Source organism: Anguilla rostrata, chromosome 9 (assembly GCF_018555375.3).
Source record: "Anguilla rostrata isolate EN2019 chromosome 9, ASM1855537v3, whole genome shotgun sequence".
NCBI lineage: Eukaryota > Metazoa > Chordata > Actinopteri > Anguilliformes > Anguillidae > Anguilla > Anguilla rostrata.
In genome coordinates this window covers 8,827,443-8,843,803 of record NC_057941.1, presented here as the reverse complement: position 1 = coordinate 8,843,803, position 16,361 = coordinate 8,827,443, and the positions used below count along the sequence as shown (strand labels likewise).

At 39.6% G+C, this 16,361-nt stretch overlaps 2 protein-coding genes and 1 long non-coding RNA gene across 6 annotated transcripts in view; 2 read left to right on the top strand and 1 right to left on the bottom strand.

The window, feature by feature from the left end:
• cnih2 (cornichon family AMPA receptor auxiliary protein 2) overlaps positions 1–1,064 on the bottom strand; it is a 12,584-nt gene extending 11,520 nt beyond the window's left edge. For both annotated transcript variants that reach the window (XM_064350136.1, XM_064350138.1), the window contains exon 1: positions 1–1,064. This exon is cut by the window's left edge. The gene's annotated coding sequence lies outside the window, so the exon portion shown is untranslated.
• A 693-nt stretch (positions 1,065–1,757) lies between these two features.
• Positions 1,758–7,702, top strand: wdr74 (WD repeat domain 74). Of its 2 annotated transcripts, none has more exons than XM_064350135.1 (10): positions 1,758–1,778; positions 2,300–2,406; positions 2,556–2,680; positions 3,323–3,386; positions 3,698–3,841; positions 4,450–4,551; positions 4,783–4,939; positions 5,079–5,221; positions 5,316–5,369; positions 7,507–7,702. In XM_064350135.1, the coding sequence occupies exons 2-10, from the start codon at positions 2,341–2,343 to the stop codon at positions 7,684–7,686; spliced, it is 1,035 nt and encodes a 344-aa protein (XP_064206205.1). In that variant the 5' UTR covers positions 1,758–1,778; positions 2,300–2,340; the 3' UTR covers positions 7,687–7,702. The 2 variants fall into 2 exon arrangements, with proteins under 2 accessions (XP_064206205.1, XP_064206204.1); XM_064350134.1 differs by lacking the exon at positions 1,758–1,778 and adding an exon at positions 1,785–1,927.
• A 5,276-nt stretch (positions 7,703–12,978) lies between these two features.
• Positions 12,979–16,051, top strand: LOC135262833 (uncharacterized). Of its 2 annotated transcripts, XR_010332327.1 has the most exons (4): positions 12,979–13,184; positions 14,519–14,649; positions 15,062–15,157; positions 15,703–16,051. It is a non-coding gene; the product is annotated as an uncharacterized LOC135262833 (long non-coding RNA). The 2 variants fall into 2 exon arrangements; XR_010332328.1 differs by lacking the exon at positions 14,519–14,649 and having other exon boundaries at positions 12,979–13,174.
• Positions 16,052–16,361: the final 310 nt, after the last annotated feature.

Genomic DNA, 16,361 nt, shown 5'->3' with positions numbered 1-16,361 from the left:
ATGTCTTCATTCCTTTGCCTATCAGTTTTCAATTCCAGGATTTAAAAACTACAAACAATATTTTTGGACTGGTTTTCTATCCTTCTTCTACTTATGTAAGTGTCTAATTTATTCTCTTCTTTCTCTCTGCCCCCCACCCCATGTCCTTTTTTCCCCACCCCCCTCGTTCTCTCACTCTTTCTTTTTCTCCCTCGCTCTCTCAGAAAAAAATTGACTGATGTTGTTGAAAAGACCATCCAAGAAATGTTCTCTCTCCTCCTGCCCCCACCTCTGTCCCTTTTTCTGTTCGCCTTTCACTGTCTGTTCAAGAGTAGTTCTGCTCTCATGTCATCAAAAGCAAGTACATTCAACTGTATCTATCGTTCTCTCTCTCTCTCTCTCTCTCTCTCTCTCAGTGCTCTTCTTTTTCTTTTATCATTTGCTGTAATTCCTTGTTCCCAGTGAAGGACGAAGAGGCTACTGAAGACCAAAACCTTTTTTTGTGCTTCCCTCCCTCTATTCTGTGCTAGTTGTCTTGCATCAATGAGAGAGGTCGAAAAGATAGTTGTCTTGCTCCTTCTCTGGCTTCGTCTCTCTGTGAGTGTGTTAGCTGTGAGTCTTTCTTTCATTCTCTGTCCTCACCCCTCCCCTCGCTTGATCTCCCAGCTACATCTCTCTCTCTCTCTTCATTTGCATAGACCAAAATGTTTTTGTTGTATTTTTTATCTTTTCTTTTTTAATCACTTTGCTGTCTGGTCATGCCTTTACCGTGTTGCATGTATCTTCCTTTATCTGTTTATTTCTTAAAATATCCTAGGTGTGCACATGTTGATGTAATTCCCCTGTTTGCATCACAGTGAACTCCTGAGTGCTTACTTTACCTTTTATTTCATGCCTTGCAGGATCACTGGAGTGTCGGTCACTGGAATGGTGTGAGTTCCATCACAGATTAATGATATTATACCATAGCAAGAAAAACCTTGACACAACATTTTAAAAAGAGCAGCAAGATAGTCTCTTTTACAAATAGACTTATTACCAAACACTTTTTCCACAAAAATAAGCTTGGATTCAGCAAAGTTATAATAATAATAATAATAATAATAATAATAATAATGTATTGCAGTCATGTTGTGTCAGCACCTTTTAAATTAAGGCTCGCCTCATTATAGACAGCGCTGCAGCCTGTAATGAATCCCAATGTTCTCTCAGGTTAGGCCCTATATACCACGTTCGTTAAATTTGGAAAATTTTTAGATTTTTTTGAAGGACGACTAAATCCTGAATCCTATGATGAGCTGTATTCTCGCATTTTCAGATCTTTCATGAAAGGAACTACAAATTGGTTGGGAAAATACCGAGTTTGTTTGATGTAAAGAACAAGTATAATCCATATGCGACATCTAGTGGAATTTATGGACCTGCTGAATTGCACGTTTATTTTTACTATTTGTATATCAGCTTCTTTTCATTTAAAATTCAACACCACTTTCCAAACAGAATCGCGTAACAGAATCGCATTACTGTTTAACTATAGCACACTAAACAGTGTTACATTTACAGGCAGGTAATAGTTATAAATGCCCGTATTTGTTGAAATTAATGCTGTCTTTATTATTTTATTGTACAACATAAAAAATATAAACGTTGAGTGTAGCTATCAATTGTTTGTTAGATATTTTAGTTATTTTTGAAAAAGCACTGTCTACTAAAGAAATAAGAATTGAAAAAGCACTGTCTACTAAAGAAATAGGAACGTTTATTCTCTAAACATTGTTTCCGGAGGCAAGTATTCAGAGGTACACCCTAAATTATTTTTCGCAGTTTGGGTCTGAAACGTAGTATTTTGCACTCAGTTCTGTGATTTTTATGTGAGTAGGATTTGGAATGACAGGTAAAAGCCAAGTATGTTCAATATGGGTAGGTTCGGAAACTGGAATATTAAAAGGTAAGTGGATAGTGTGTATATTTGGACTAACACGCTTCTATTTACCTGATTGCTGTTACTAGCTAGCTAACTCGCTAAGAACACGTGGGTCTGTGAAGTGCCAGCTAACAAGCTAGTTTGGGCAAACTTGGCCACGCTAATACCAGCTGTCAAGCATCTGTTAACCTGCTAATATGACTCTTTCTAATCCCTCGCATCAGTTTTATTGGTATCAGAGCGCTATCGTCTATTTACTAATTGGCACCAGTAGACTCAATAATATGTATAGCAATAGCGAAGCTGCCATGCAGTATCGTACATTACTTTTTCCTAATAACAGTAGCGTCAGTCAGAAGCTGACTCAATGAATTCACCTTATTTCCCTCTGTATAGGAGTGAGTCTTGCGAAGAAGCAGGCTTTCAATTTTTGTGAAATGAATAGCCTAAGTCGGGATCAGGAAGTCTGTATGCTGTGTTGGGGAGATGCTCAAGAAACCGAGGTAAATTCAGAATAATGTGATTCTGCAACAAAAAAAGAAACTGTATTGTACTATATTGTTGTATTGTACTATATTGTTGTGCGCCTGTAATACTGAACTGTAGTTTCACAGTTTCGACTCTAGACCTGTGTTATATATCTGTGCTGCAGGTGTTAGTTGGCTGTGCAAACGGAGCAGTGAAGACTTTCAGCACAGAGAAGGGCATCTTCACTGAGAGCAGGCAGTGTGGGGACAGCGCACAGGGCAAGTTCACTGGGCTTGCTGTCACAGACAGGTAAAGCAGTACAAACAGGCTGTGGTGGAAACAAGATGGAAGCACTGATACAGTAAACCCAAAACGGGAAGAGTTATATCACTGCTGTGGATCAATCATTAGATGTAATCACTTTGCTGTACAGTCAAGCTTGTGAATAACAGCACATTGTAGGCCCTCACATTATTGGACTTATGAAACCTTCCTCACCACCATAAACAGGTTCCTGGACAATTTCCAGGTGGTTGACAACCAGCAGCTGTACAGAAAACTTTTAGGAGTGTTGGTTTGGGGCAGCAGGCTTAAAACTGTACTGGGCTCCAATCAATTCAACAAAGTGTTCTCTGTGATCATTCATTTATTCACTGTGTCAAAAGCTGACATGTTAAATAACTGTAGTCTGCATGTGCAAAAGCGTGTAAATATTTATTTTTCATTATTTAGCTTGGAAAATGCTGAGAATGCTGACCGAAGATTGTAGCTTCAGTTTAATGGCAGGAAGGGGATGACTATGTGGTGATCAGAGAACTGCCCCTGAACTGCCAAGACACATTTACCTTAAAGGCTTGAGGAGAAACAAGAAGATAGAGTGTGTATGAGTTTTCATTTCCCATCAAAGACTCCCTTTCAGTCTGGGTAAACTCTGAGCCCTTGTCTCTGCAGTTCCTTGGTCACTTGTGTGGAGTCTGGGCTCCTGAAGATCTGGAAGGAGGGTAGCACTGATACCGTGAGTTTAGTTTTTTGCATGCATGTATGTGTGTGTTTATACATGTTTGTGTGTGTTGGGTTCTGTGTATGTGAGTGGAATAAGGTAATGGTTTCTAATGAGGGGTCACATATGGTGGTAAGGAGATTTTGCTTGTTTTAATATCCTGTGCTGGAGAACATAGCCTTTTGTAAGAGTAGACTGACATCTCTGGTATGCCATGTGTATTGCATGGTGCTGTAAAAAAAAAAAAAAAAAAAACTCAGTAGGTCAGACATCTTATGCTCACTTCTGTCTCCTGACCTCCACCATTATCTTCTCTCTGTGGGCAGGTCGAAATCAATGCAGGGAGCAGTGTCTGTCGGATGAAACAGAACACATCACAACGCCACCATGTGGCTACTGGAGGAAAGGAGACTCCACTTAAAGTCTGGGATCTGGAAAGGCCTGACACCCCAATTTTCACTGCCAAGAATGTAAGAAACTAAACCTTTTTGGTGATCTGTAATACCAGCACCTTCCAAATTAATTGCCATGTATCCATTTAGATGTCTTGCATACAGAACATTAGTTTATTTGCAGTCTTGTTGAAAGCTTAAACCGTCTCTGAAGTTTGATATGCATTTGAAAATTCTAAAGAGGCTTCGTGAATTGTTTACGGATAATAAAAACTAAACATTGCTATTAATTGGGTGTTGATAAGACAGCCAATCAGCAGCATGTCGTACCGCTTTCATGTGATGTGTTTCTTTTCAATCACATGGAAGCTGCGAGTCCTTGCCATTGATTGGCTGTCTTATGATCACCCAACAGACAACAGGGCTGATGTTTTTTCCGGAAGCATTTCATGCAGCCTCTGAAGCATGGCCCTTTACTTAAGCATCTGGTATAATTAAAGAGAAAAGGTTAAAAAAAAAAAAGGCGACAAACCAAATGGTGGTGATAACCGTTATACATTTGATTAATTATTGTTGCGGTATATCGCCCAGCCCTAGCTGTTAGTTGACTGCTTGTGTGTTTAAACATTGTAGCGTATAATGTAAGCATGTTGTCACACCCTTGTTATGACTAATGTTTTTGTCAGGTGCGTAATGACTGGCTAGATCTGAGAGTGCCGGAGTGGATTCGAGACTTGGCCTTCATTCCAGACTCAGAAAAGATTGTCACCTGCACAGGACACCACCAGGTCTGTAGAGCAGTTCCCTATAAATGATCTCCTTTTATAAACAAGCTCATGTATTGAATTCTGGAAATATTTGGTGAAATATGGCTTGTGTAACTGCTATTGCTGTGTTATAAGGAGAAAAACTCAATCAGTAGGTTTGTAATGCTTGGACCCGATAGATCACTTGGTTTTAGGTGGGCTTTGCCGCATTTTGCCCTACTAATGAATATTCACGTTACTCTACATCCGTAGGTGCGAGTGTATGACCCTGCTTCCCCTCAAAGGAGACCGGTTATGGAGGCGCAGTTTGGGGAGTACCCCCTCACTGCCCTGTCACTGCCTTCCACCCCTGGCTCTGTTGTCGTGGGCAACACGCAAGGGCAGATGGCTGTCTTAGACCTGCGTAAAGGCAAGTGCTGTCTGCCCGTGGCATGTCTGTCCAAGGGTGTCCATCCCTGTTCTGGCTGACCGGGCCTGTCCACTCTATGACGTAGAAGCGTGGAATCTTACTGTTGTGAAGTTTACAGCTTGCTGCTCCCCCGGTGCAGGGCTGGTACGTGGGTGTCTGAAGGGGCTGGCTGGCGCGGTGCGTGGGCTGCAGTGCCACCCGACTCTTCCCTTGGTGGCCTCCTGTGGCCTGGATCGATTCCTCAGAATACACAGCCTGGAGGACCGCGCCTTACAGCACAAGGTACACACACTTGCATTTGTATTGATTAATTGTATATTATAGTTTGGGATTAATGTGTCAAGTTGGTTTATATCCGTTTCTTTTTCCTGTGCAGGTTTATCTAAAGTCGAGGCTAAACTGTGTGCTTCTGTCCAGTCGAGACCTGGAGGTAAGGCCAAGGAAGGAGAGCTCTGCTGCGGATGTCATTACTGGGAAAATCTATACAAAAATGATTGTGGAATTATTAAATAAACATTGTGTTGGCCTTGAGTGTGTAGTTAAAAATGTGATAGTCTATAAAGAACTGCACACTACTCATGAGACAATGTTTCAGTACAAGTACCCAGCACTGAAACTTAATTATAGTCAACTGTGGCCAGATGTGGATTTTTTTTATATTGATGCGAATAGAAAATAATACAAACAGTAGACAAAAACAAGACCAGAATATAATTGATGGAAAACAATTAATGATTGGGTGCCATGTTTGCTTGAAACGTTGCATTTGGTTGTTGGTAGAAGCAGTAATTTTTTCCATGGATATATACTCAGTGAGGAGGTCAGCCCACTTCATAATGCTCAGTTTTTTCCTTGTTTTCTAGTTCAGGAGGATAGTCTTTTTGGTGGCAGTCATGGCAATGAGAGTGATTCGTGGGAAATGGTTAGGAACAGTGGTTGTGGATAAGTTGCAGGGGAAGGTGCAGTCCAAAACGAGGGGTAGTTTGTTGATAATTTCTTGCCAGAAGTGTTGTACAGATGGAGGGTGCCAGGTTACATGGAGATAGTTATCTATGGTGTTTGAGGGGCGTAGTGAACAAGCATCTGATTCTGAGAGGCCCAATCTTTTTCCCATTTTTTATTGGGAGGGATATAGTATGGTCTGCATAACTGCGTCGTTTGTGTAGTTTAGCGATTTTAATAGGTTGTAATTTTAAAGAATTTCTTCTGTTATGGTTGGCGGCTATAGATTATTTTGTGTCGTGTCGATTCTGGATGTGATAAGAGATTTATTTGGAATCTCTTAGTAGGCTACAACCCATATAGCAGGCCACTCCGGGCTAGATTGGCACCGATTCTGGCCCAAAGTCAACACTGCCTGGCTGGAATCGGGGTAGGGCACTAGTCCGAAGATCCAAGCAAAAAGATAACATTAGTTATCTATTAACAGATATCAAATAAAATACAGTATGCAGCAGTGGCTAGCCAGCTAGTAACCAAGGGCTAGCTAATGTTTGTGTGTGCGTGTTTTGTAGATGGGTAGCATAGCTACATCTGAAAGTGTCTGTGGTTGAGGGGATCAGTGGTGTTTGTGCTGCAAAATTACTGCTATTTTTGGTAAACGGTGAAGTAATGTATTTGGACCAATTAGTATTATCTGATGTTTTAGAAAAAGCTTTTATTACTTTGATTGCTTCCTGTAGTGAGGTTTGTGGATTCTGTAAATAAAAAAGAACATTATCTGTGTATAAACTGATTTTGTGATTTTAAGGGTTTGCATTCCTAGGATGTAATTATTTTGTCATATTGCGGCAGCGAAGGGATTTGATAAAAATAGCAAATGAGAATGGAGAGAGTCGGCACCCTTGCCTGGTCCCCCTTTGTAGTGCAAAGGGGGGACTGTGTCCATTGGCGAGTTGTGAAGTGTCCTTATCCAGTTGACAAATGTCTCTCCTAACCGAATGTCTTCAATGTAGAGAATATAAATATTACATAAATTTACTTTGTCAAAAGCCTTTTCAGCATTCAATGAAGCAATGAGTGTGCCTGATTTATCCTGTGTCACATGGTGTATTAGGTTGTATGGTCTGTGTGTATTACTATACGAGTGCCATCCTTTTTAATGAATGCGGTTGGATCAGGGTGGATGATGAGTGGTGAGACTGTTTCAATTCTTGCAGCTAGGACTGATCATTTTTATGTCAGTGTTGATTAAAGATAGGGGGCGGTAGCTGGAGGGGAGAGTGGGGTCTTTATCTGGTTTTAATAGGGTTGAAATGATAGCAGTTTTCATGTGTGGTGGAATTCTGGAGTTATGTTCAATTGCTTGTACCATTTAGAGAAAAGAGAGGTGAGATGGTTTGCCAGAAATGTTTTAAAAATTCAGCAGGGAAGCCATCCGGGCCTGGGGCTTTAATGTTAGGTATTTTAATGAGTGCTCTGGAATTATTTCGGTGAAATTGGTGTGGCTAATGAGACTGCTTGATCTTTTGTTAATTTTGAAAGTACAGTACTATTCAGAACATAATTTGGCTGGATGGATGGCTGTGGAGTTGAATTCTGTTCTTTCCTCTGTTCTTTTCCAACAGGCCTGCCCTCCTGCAACAGATGCAGAACAGGAGGTGAAAGAAGAAGATGGAGTTGGTGATGAAGTGTGGGACACCATGGAAACAGTGACAGAAAAAGCAAAAAAAAGGAGATTAGAGGAAAAGGCTAATGGTGCTGGAAAAAAGACGAGCACTAAGAAAAAGAAAGCGGTGAAGAAATAAAAAACTAGTGAGGGGTGTCTGCTGTTGAAATTATCATTTTGTGACTTCTGAAGAAGGGGAAATCCTTTTCTGGTAGCAAGTCCTGAGCTTTGCCGTTGTGTGGCTAAGCTTGCACCCTGTTCATTGGTAACGTTAGCTTATGTGATGAGACTGGTGTGTGTGTGGTGTGTGTGTTGAGTTTGTGTGTTTGCTGTGTGTGGTGTGTGTGTGTGTGTGTGTGTGTGTGTGTGTGTGTGTGTGTGTGTGTGTGTGTTTGTGGGGGGGTGCGTGCGTGCGTGCGTGCGTGCGTCCATAATGGTATTTCTGTGACTCTTCTAAGATATGTAAGCTTTTATATTTCTTATCAAATATATGCAAATTCTTGGAGTGGGCACACTTGTGGGCGATGTTCATGATAGTGTAAACTCACAAATGTCAGAAATGATCATTTAACAGTTAAACGGCACCATTTGTTTAATGGAAGCCATTTTATTACAGTCTGGGAGGGTGGTGAATGGCTGTTACTCGGGATGTTCTTATGCCTCACATTTGCTTGTCAGTTAGTGGGGCCAACAGTAAATTAACTATCAAAGTTTGATCATTAAATCTGGTCAATTAACAGCTTTTCGTGTAATATACCGGTCACAACAGACCTGTTCCATCCTGTAGACTAATGGGCTTTTTCTTACGTTCATCCAATAAAATATTCTGAAATAACCCTGCATAGTGTATAAATGTAACATTATTCTTTATTTAAGTCAGGCATTTGAGATGTTGTAATATTTACCGTTTCAGGACATCAAAGAAAATGTGTTTAGCTAGTTATCTGCTTTGTAAATTGAATTTGCTAGTGTGAGGAATTTGTCAGGGCAGCTCTACCTTAATTGGGCTCATCACTCATTTCGTGTGTGGGCTTATTTTTCAACCGACTGAGCGTGGCAGAAGCACTGGCATTTGAAAATGCTGCCTCTGCATTACAATTTGCATTTAAATTGCTTGTCACCTGTTGTTTTATAAAACATTGAGAGGGGGCTTCATTCTACCCAGACAAGCACTTTAAATGCGTTCAGTTCGATTTTGAGTGATGTGTGTATTGCTTCACCTCATGCTTTTTTATTGTCCCATGGCTTTTTTAAAGGCCTGGTACGGCATTGCTTTTCATACTATACATATGTAATTGTTAATTGTTTGGCAGGAATTTTGTTTTCAGTATTGATGAACTGTAGGTCACCATGGATAATGGCTGTGAATATGTATTATCATGACTCACTGATTAAGATGAAGGTTGAACCGTGTTTATTGACTGTGGTAATGATTAAGACATTATAAGATTCCTCAAACGCCCATTGCGTGCACACACAAGTGCTTCTTTGGTGTAGAAGTGTGCTACAGGATGGGTACAATTACCAGCTGGCTTCTCTCCCTCCATAGTACCCCCTGGTGGCATTGTTTGCTGTGGCCTGACACTTTGTGATGCTGTTTTAGTGTTAGGATATGTTTTTGAGTGGCCCAGACAGTTTTCTATGTGTGACACAGGGTATTTTAGATATTTAGGAAAGTTTCTGTGAGCCTGCGAGCTGGTATAGGGGCTGGTGTTGTGGGTTTATTGTCTAAAGCAAGAAAATGCGTGGAAAGGCACTCCAAAATGGCTTGTATAGCAATGTTATGTTCTCATAGACTGTACATAGGCTGTACATATATAGTGTTTGTTCAGAATTAAAATAAGTTGTTATATCATGCCAGAACCTTTTTCTTGAGTACAACGGTCTCGCGTTGCATGTGCCATGGGAAATATTTCCAACCTAAAATATTATTAAACATCATTTTTGAAGAATAATTGAGTAACGCACACGTGTACAGTTTCCGAAGGCATAGCATTGCTGTACAAGCTGCTCTGAAATTACTTTTCCTTTCACAGGAATATAGACCGTAGAATGAATCTTTTACTCAGCTGGCACGATCTGTTCATTTAGGCCCTTTTGTAGATATTACCTTAGTACATTCTGTTGGATGGAGGAAAATGTTTGTCCATTTTTAGTGTGTGTGGGTGGAAGAGGTTGTACAGAGCTGTGTGGACGTGTGTGCCATTGAACGCACTGTGCTGAAGTATGCTTTGTGCCGTGTGCCTGCCTGTTTGACTGCATGTGTTCTTGTGCGTTTGCTTTCACTTTAAGTGATTGGACTCCGCACACTGACACACCCTGCTTGTCCCTTCACTTCGGGAGATAAGATAAAGACTTCTCTGCTTAACAAGGATTGAAAGAGATAGGCAGAAATAGTGAGAACATAATGCCATAAAAACAAAAAGATTAAAGCGGGTGTTTTGCCAAAACGAAAATTTCAAATCACTGAACTATCTCTTGGAGGGACACTGAGGTTTCATAGTGATTTAAGCAATGAGATCTAGAGGCTTGTGCTAATGTGGCTGAGCAATATCTTAAGCACATATTGAACTAGTACATGCAAGTTCACATATCTGCATAATGTAAGTAGCAGTTGTCTAGAGAGGGTGGGATCAGTGAAGGTGGTATATGATCCCTGGTGTCTTCAACATGACTTGGCATTTTACAAGCAGTTACAAGCAGTGATGTGGATTCTCACACTGAGACCAAATCATACCTAGAACAGGCTGGTACAATCAAATGGAGACAACCAGAAGGAAACTTTCGAAAAACGTCTGATTTCAGAGGAATAGTTTATGTAAGACTCTTTGAAGTAAATCATCCACAACAATAGGATGTGTTTTTTTTTACATTGAAAAGAATGAAAGAAACAAATAGGCTGATAAATGTGAAAAATAAATGAAAGTGAAAGAGTGAAGGTCAGGAAAACTCAAAATAATCCATAATTAATGGTCCCTCACAAATAGCCTGACTGAAATAAAACAGGCATTTCCTTGTATAATTGGTGTAGAGAAAAGAAGCAGTCAGGAGTTTAGTGAAGTAGTTTCAGGAGTAAATCTAGGTGTCATGGTTGCTGGAAGTTGTCTGGGAGAGCGAGTGACAATTCATGTATATTTTTATGGCAGATTGAGGTTAAAGGTCACTGATAGCTTCTGATCTCATCGCTAGTACTTGTATACTTCTATAATATAGCACTGACTGACAGTACAAATCTATGTCATGTTAAGCACATTGCACATATTTTTTAAACCATTCTACATCTTCACCATAAACTTAAGTAGAGTGTAATGCAGTTAAAAGGTTGATTCGAAAGACCTCACATAACATAATTTTCTCAATTCATTTTAATTAGATTTTATCAGAGGTAAGAACTGCGTGCGAGGTGTTGGTGAACAATTGGCACAATGTTACCATGGCAGATTTACATTCCATCAGTTTCCACGGATGTCATGTGTCTTTAAAAAGTATTATTTGTCATGAGTAAATACTACCACAAAAGTGTAGTTTTAAAAAATGAATATGACCAGTGCTCGCATTGTCCCTTTTGCAATATGCTTTGCAGTACAAAGCAAGAAGAAAATCGCATAGAAAGTTCCCCCTTGGCATTGATTGCAGACTTGTACTCTTTAACCTTGTTTCACGATGACTTCTTTTCCTTATGGCATTTGAAGCACCATAAAGTCTTATTTCCCTGTGCAGTCTTTGAGATTAGAGTCCAGAGTCCTGTTCTGCCCCCTCCAATTCATGGTTAATTGCCCCTATTATGCTGCATCTTTGCTTTTGCCCGTAATTAAGCAATAGTGAGCTGGTAATATGTATGTGGGTCTTTCTGTGTGCACGTGTGCACGGTGGATGAAAGCAATTTAATCTTAAATGAGGTTAAAGGATCAAGGACTGCTAATGTATTCTTACAAACAAGCACATGGGTAATGCAGACAGTACAAAGTTGTTTTAATAGAAGAGGCCACATCATGAGGTCAGGATAACTCTACTTTTTTATGGCTTCCCTTTGATACTACCATACTGACCATCAACCAGTTTCAAATATAAATATTACATGTATGATTTTTTTCCCTTGTAACTGCTGATCTCAGAAGCTTTGACATGGTGAATGGCATTTTATATTTGCCCTAATATCTATGGAATGCTTTTAGATACAGCAAAAGTCTTTCTGTTCCACATTACTTCATTACTTTCTCATCCACTCTCCTCTAATTCTTAGATACATATATTAATGTTTTCCAAAAACCATTAAGAGAAAATATCTGTAAACTCTGAGCAGAGTTGAAAGGCAAGGCTTTACACTTCCTGAAGTGCTTTTCTGTGTGCATGTGCGTGTGTGTGGGTGTGTGTGGTGAGCGTAGATGCACTGAATATTGATTTAAATTCAACAATGTACCTCTTACATTGTTTCTCTATTTTCTTGGGGTGCCTGGACTTTCATGCCTTCTGTCAAAAAAGAAGATAATATGAGGAGGATGTCTTCCAGACATTTTTCCAGCAACAAACTGGAACATATGCGTAGTGAAACAGGACTTGGGCCATATCGCTGACATTATCATGCTTAGCAGACTCCTCTGTCCAGGCCCACTTAGGTTTACACATGCCTTACACATTCTGTAATCCTTTTACATAGCTCGGATTTACATGGGGTAATCACAGCTAGGGACTCAGACATGGTCAAGAACATTACTCCACATATCTACAGCACTGGCACTAATGATTTTGGCACAATGACGCATTACAGATGATGAAAGATGGAGAAATAACAGATTTGTTCATGTATGTTAGAGATCAGGTTAATCGGGGATAATTATGTATAATGAATAGTTGCATAGTTATCTTTATTAGACCACTGCCTATATGAACGTCCTTTCCATCTCCACATAGAGGCTAACTATATAACACTGATAGAGGACACAGTCATGGTTCAAGACTTTCTTTTTACATGTTCATACAATACTTATACTGTGGTGTACAGTAAATACACTTGCCCAATGTATAAAATGTGGAAACTTCATCTGTACGTATTTCACTGTAAACAAAAAATGCAAGAAAATCCTATTCTCACTTGTGTTATTAAAGCTTATGAGTAGTATTATGCTCCTGTGTCTATGTATGTATGTATGGGCATCTGTAAATGTTCTTTTATTGTGTGTTTCACTGTGTATGTTTCACAGAGTATGTGAACATGGTTTACTACACCTGTTCCTGTAAGTGTATCTTGCGCCTGAGTGTGTATGAATGTGAGAGAGAGAGAGTGAGGGAGGGAGAGAGGGAGGTTTCTCTGTATGTGAGTACAGGATGTTGGATTGAGGGGCAGGGCTCGATGCCTGTTAAATATTGACAAGAGCCTTAATCATTAACCTGTCTCTAACTCCCAATCTCCTTTAAACTGGCCTCTCTTTCTCTATCCCATTACACTGCTGACAGAAGCACCCTCTCACTCCAGCTGTCAGTTGTATCTTTTTCTCTCTTCTGCTGCATTCACTCTGTCACTTTCTTCTTTCCAAACTCTTTAATTGAACGTTCTCCCTGTCAATATCTCTGTCTCCTGCCGCACTTCTGAAGTCTCTCTGGACCATATGAAAACATTACTTCACATGGTGAGTACAGGTGCACATTAGCATCGCATGTATCTCTTTTCTGCTTTGCATGAAAGTTCTGACCATAATGACATTTCCCTGTTCACCATAGATGTGAGCTACGTAGCGTCACATTGAGCATCATGATATCTCATATATTGCAATATTGCTTTGCAGAAATATATGTTTATGTTAAAAGATTCTGTGGCAAAAAGGGAGAACCAATACAAATGCATCATGCACATGGTTACACATGTGTAGTGGGAGTGCCACCATAGGACTGTTGAGCTATCACGTAAGCGATCTACTCTACTTCCTTGAGCTGAATCAATGAATAGTACTGAATATAATTAGGACAAATCCGTAATTAATATGCTCCCTCCATAGAGTGATTTTTGGATCATCCGAATAAAGTTGATTCCATGAATTCATTACAAAATCTGGAGGCTTAAAATCCCAAATGACATGGCCAGAGTGCTAAATCAGATTACAAGATATTACAGCATATGATTATTGTAGTTTACCATTTAAAATCTTCCATGAGTTTTGTGGGCTTTGTAAAATAGTCATTTGTTCAACTAGTAAGTATTGAATTGAAGTAAAAGAATATAAAACTTTTTGTTCGCTTTTTGCACAAGGTGCTCAACTCAACTCAAATTAAAACCTAATGCAAGTAAAGTGCAGTAAGAACAGGGTAATAGTTGGATGAGTATTTTAGAAATTTGATCAGCCTGAGAGCTGTCAAAATTCTTATTTTTAGCTCAGAGACAAAATATAATTATGCCTGCATTTTACTGAAAACTGATTGTCTAGGGTGATGTAAGTATGCAAGTTTTGAATCGCTAGATGTCATAGGCTACTTTCCACCATCTAATCTTTGCACACATACTAAGTATGATGTCATTTTTACTGAACCAATGGCAAATATTTGGCAATTATAGTTTGCATTATAGTTTGAATAAACACATTTGCTATGATAACCTGATCAGAAAACAGAGAGCTTCTGTCAGAACTACAGAAAACATAACTGAATTTGGCATCAGTGAAGGCTTGGTGCAACAAATTAATCATAAACAGATAAGGTATTTCTAAATGTTGTTTCTGGCAAGCCAAATAGGCAAACATCATAGTATCAAGAACTGTTGCTATGGCATGTGAGGTTGTGTTGCGAATCTGATTATTGTAAGCCCCATAAATGAACAGAATGCTTTGATTTTGTAATCAGTGCAGACACAGAGCAAATAGAGAGACAACAAAAATCTTGTTTTTTTCTGATTAATAAGAGACAGAAAAAAGTGATGACATGACAAGAGAAAGATCAGCAGGGGGGAAAGCACCTGTGCCTCACCTTTAATTGCTTTATAGGGTTGTTTTCCCAAGGATGGAAGGAAAATGGTTCACTGCAAGTCAAAGTCTAAAGAGATACCAGGAGGAGACACAGAGAAGTTGCTAAGCAGGGGGGAGAAGAGGTCATTGTAATTAAAAGAATAAAGCAAGTATGAGCTGGCACTAGAAATTAACTTGAAAGAATGTCCAAACTAGCTGTATGGGACATAATAAAGTAAAGGAATTGAATGAGTATGAATGATGAACATAGACTGAATATGAACATGAAAGCTATAGAGTGTATGGGCAAAGCAGGAGAAATACAGACACACCCATTGTACTCAACTTGTAAATTCACATTGCTGCTTACGCTGACAACGACCATAAAAGTCATGTTATCAAGATAGGCCGCAGTACTTTGGTCATTGTATGAGAGTCTATGGCCAGTCATAAAATTAAGAGAGGAGGAGAAAAAAAGAGGTCAAAGTCAGTTACTATCAGTTGCATGCTCACGTGTACTGAGCAACGGTTACCGAGTCCAAGTCCCAAATTAACCTTAGTTTCTCTCCGTTCTCAAATTAGGGCTGTTCCGCTTGTGTTGCAGGTAGCAGAAGGATGTACTCTCTTTGCTACCGTAAGAACCGTTCTTCAAAAGAATGCACATCCAGCTGTATCTAGGTATGTATCTATCTTGCATGTATGCTGCCTGTGCTTGTATGCCACTGTGAATTGTGTGTGCCTTCCCTGCCAGCGGTGGTGCTGTTTGCTCTGTGCTAGTAGCATACCCTGGGATGTGGTGCTTGCTGGTTGTAACAGCAACTCCATGTGGAAGTTATTTGTGTTCCAGTGGAGCTGCTGTTATCTGCAGAGAGACACCTCAAGACGAAAGCAGCATACAATTGTACATTGAACCAACTGCGATAATAACCAACGCTGTCATTGAACTATAGTAATTACACTATAGTAAACTATGTAATATGTGATTTACTTCTTCCACATCCTAATTTTACTGTCTGTCTCATCACACTGTATCACCAATGTTTTAGTTTCACATTTAAGAATAGTGTAAACAGGGTTTGTTTTAGGTGTCGCACTCATTGTTTAGAAAATAAATGCAAGGATGATTGTATAAACAACATGATGCCACTTGGAAAAAGTACTGTATTTTCCATATTGCCAAATAAAATGAAATGTCAGTTAAAAAATTTTTTGTACATGAACAGCAATGAGGAAGCTGGGCCACAGAGTAATGACCTATGAATTGACAGCCGGTGTTTGCTATTGGACTGCCTGTCAGTTCTGTAGGCCACTGCCCTGTTTGTCCTACCAACACGCCCAGATTTCGACAGAGGGAAGGAAGGAGAGGCTCACTGAAAGGCGACTAAACAGAGAAGCAAGGTGCACTGGGAAACAGGCCAAAACCTTTGATTAAAACTGAAACCTGTATCTGCCATCTGTCAGAATCCAAGTCTCATATATCATCCTCAGCATATCGACGTCTCTGTGTTCAGTTTTATATTTGTCTGGCTGTGTATTAAACAATAAATGAATGAACAGACTGGTCACAGTGAATTGTGTGAATATGTGGCTTTCAAATATAATTTCTGTGGCTTTATTAGTTTAACCCCAATATAAAGATGTTCTAAAATAAGTCTTGAGTCATAACATTTTTAAATAAGGCTCAACTGTATGAATGTCATCTCTCTCTCTGTCCTCTGCCACTCCTCTGTTCAACTATTTGTATTTGTATCCTATACAAGAACCCAAATGGTTTCCAGGAAGAGAGGAATAGGGATTGCCCTTCAGATCTCCTCTAAACATTATCTCTCATTTTCAATCTGCTGTCCTCTAGCAGGTCACTACCTCAACCCTCATCTTCTCT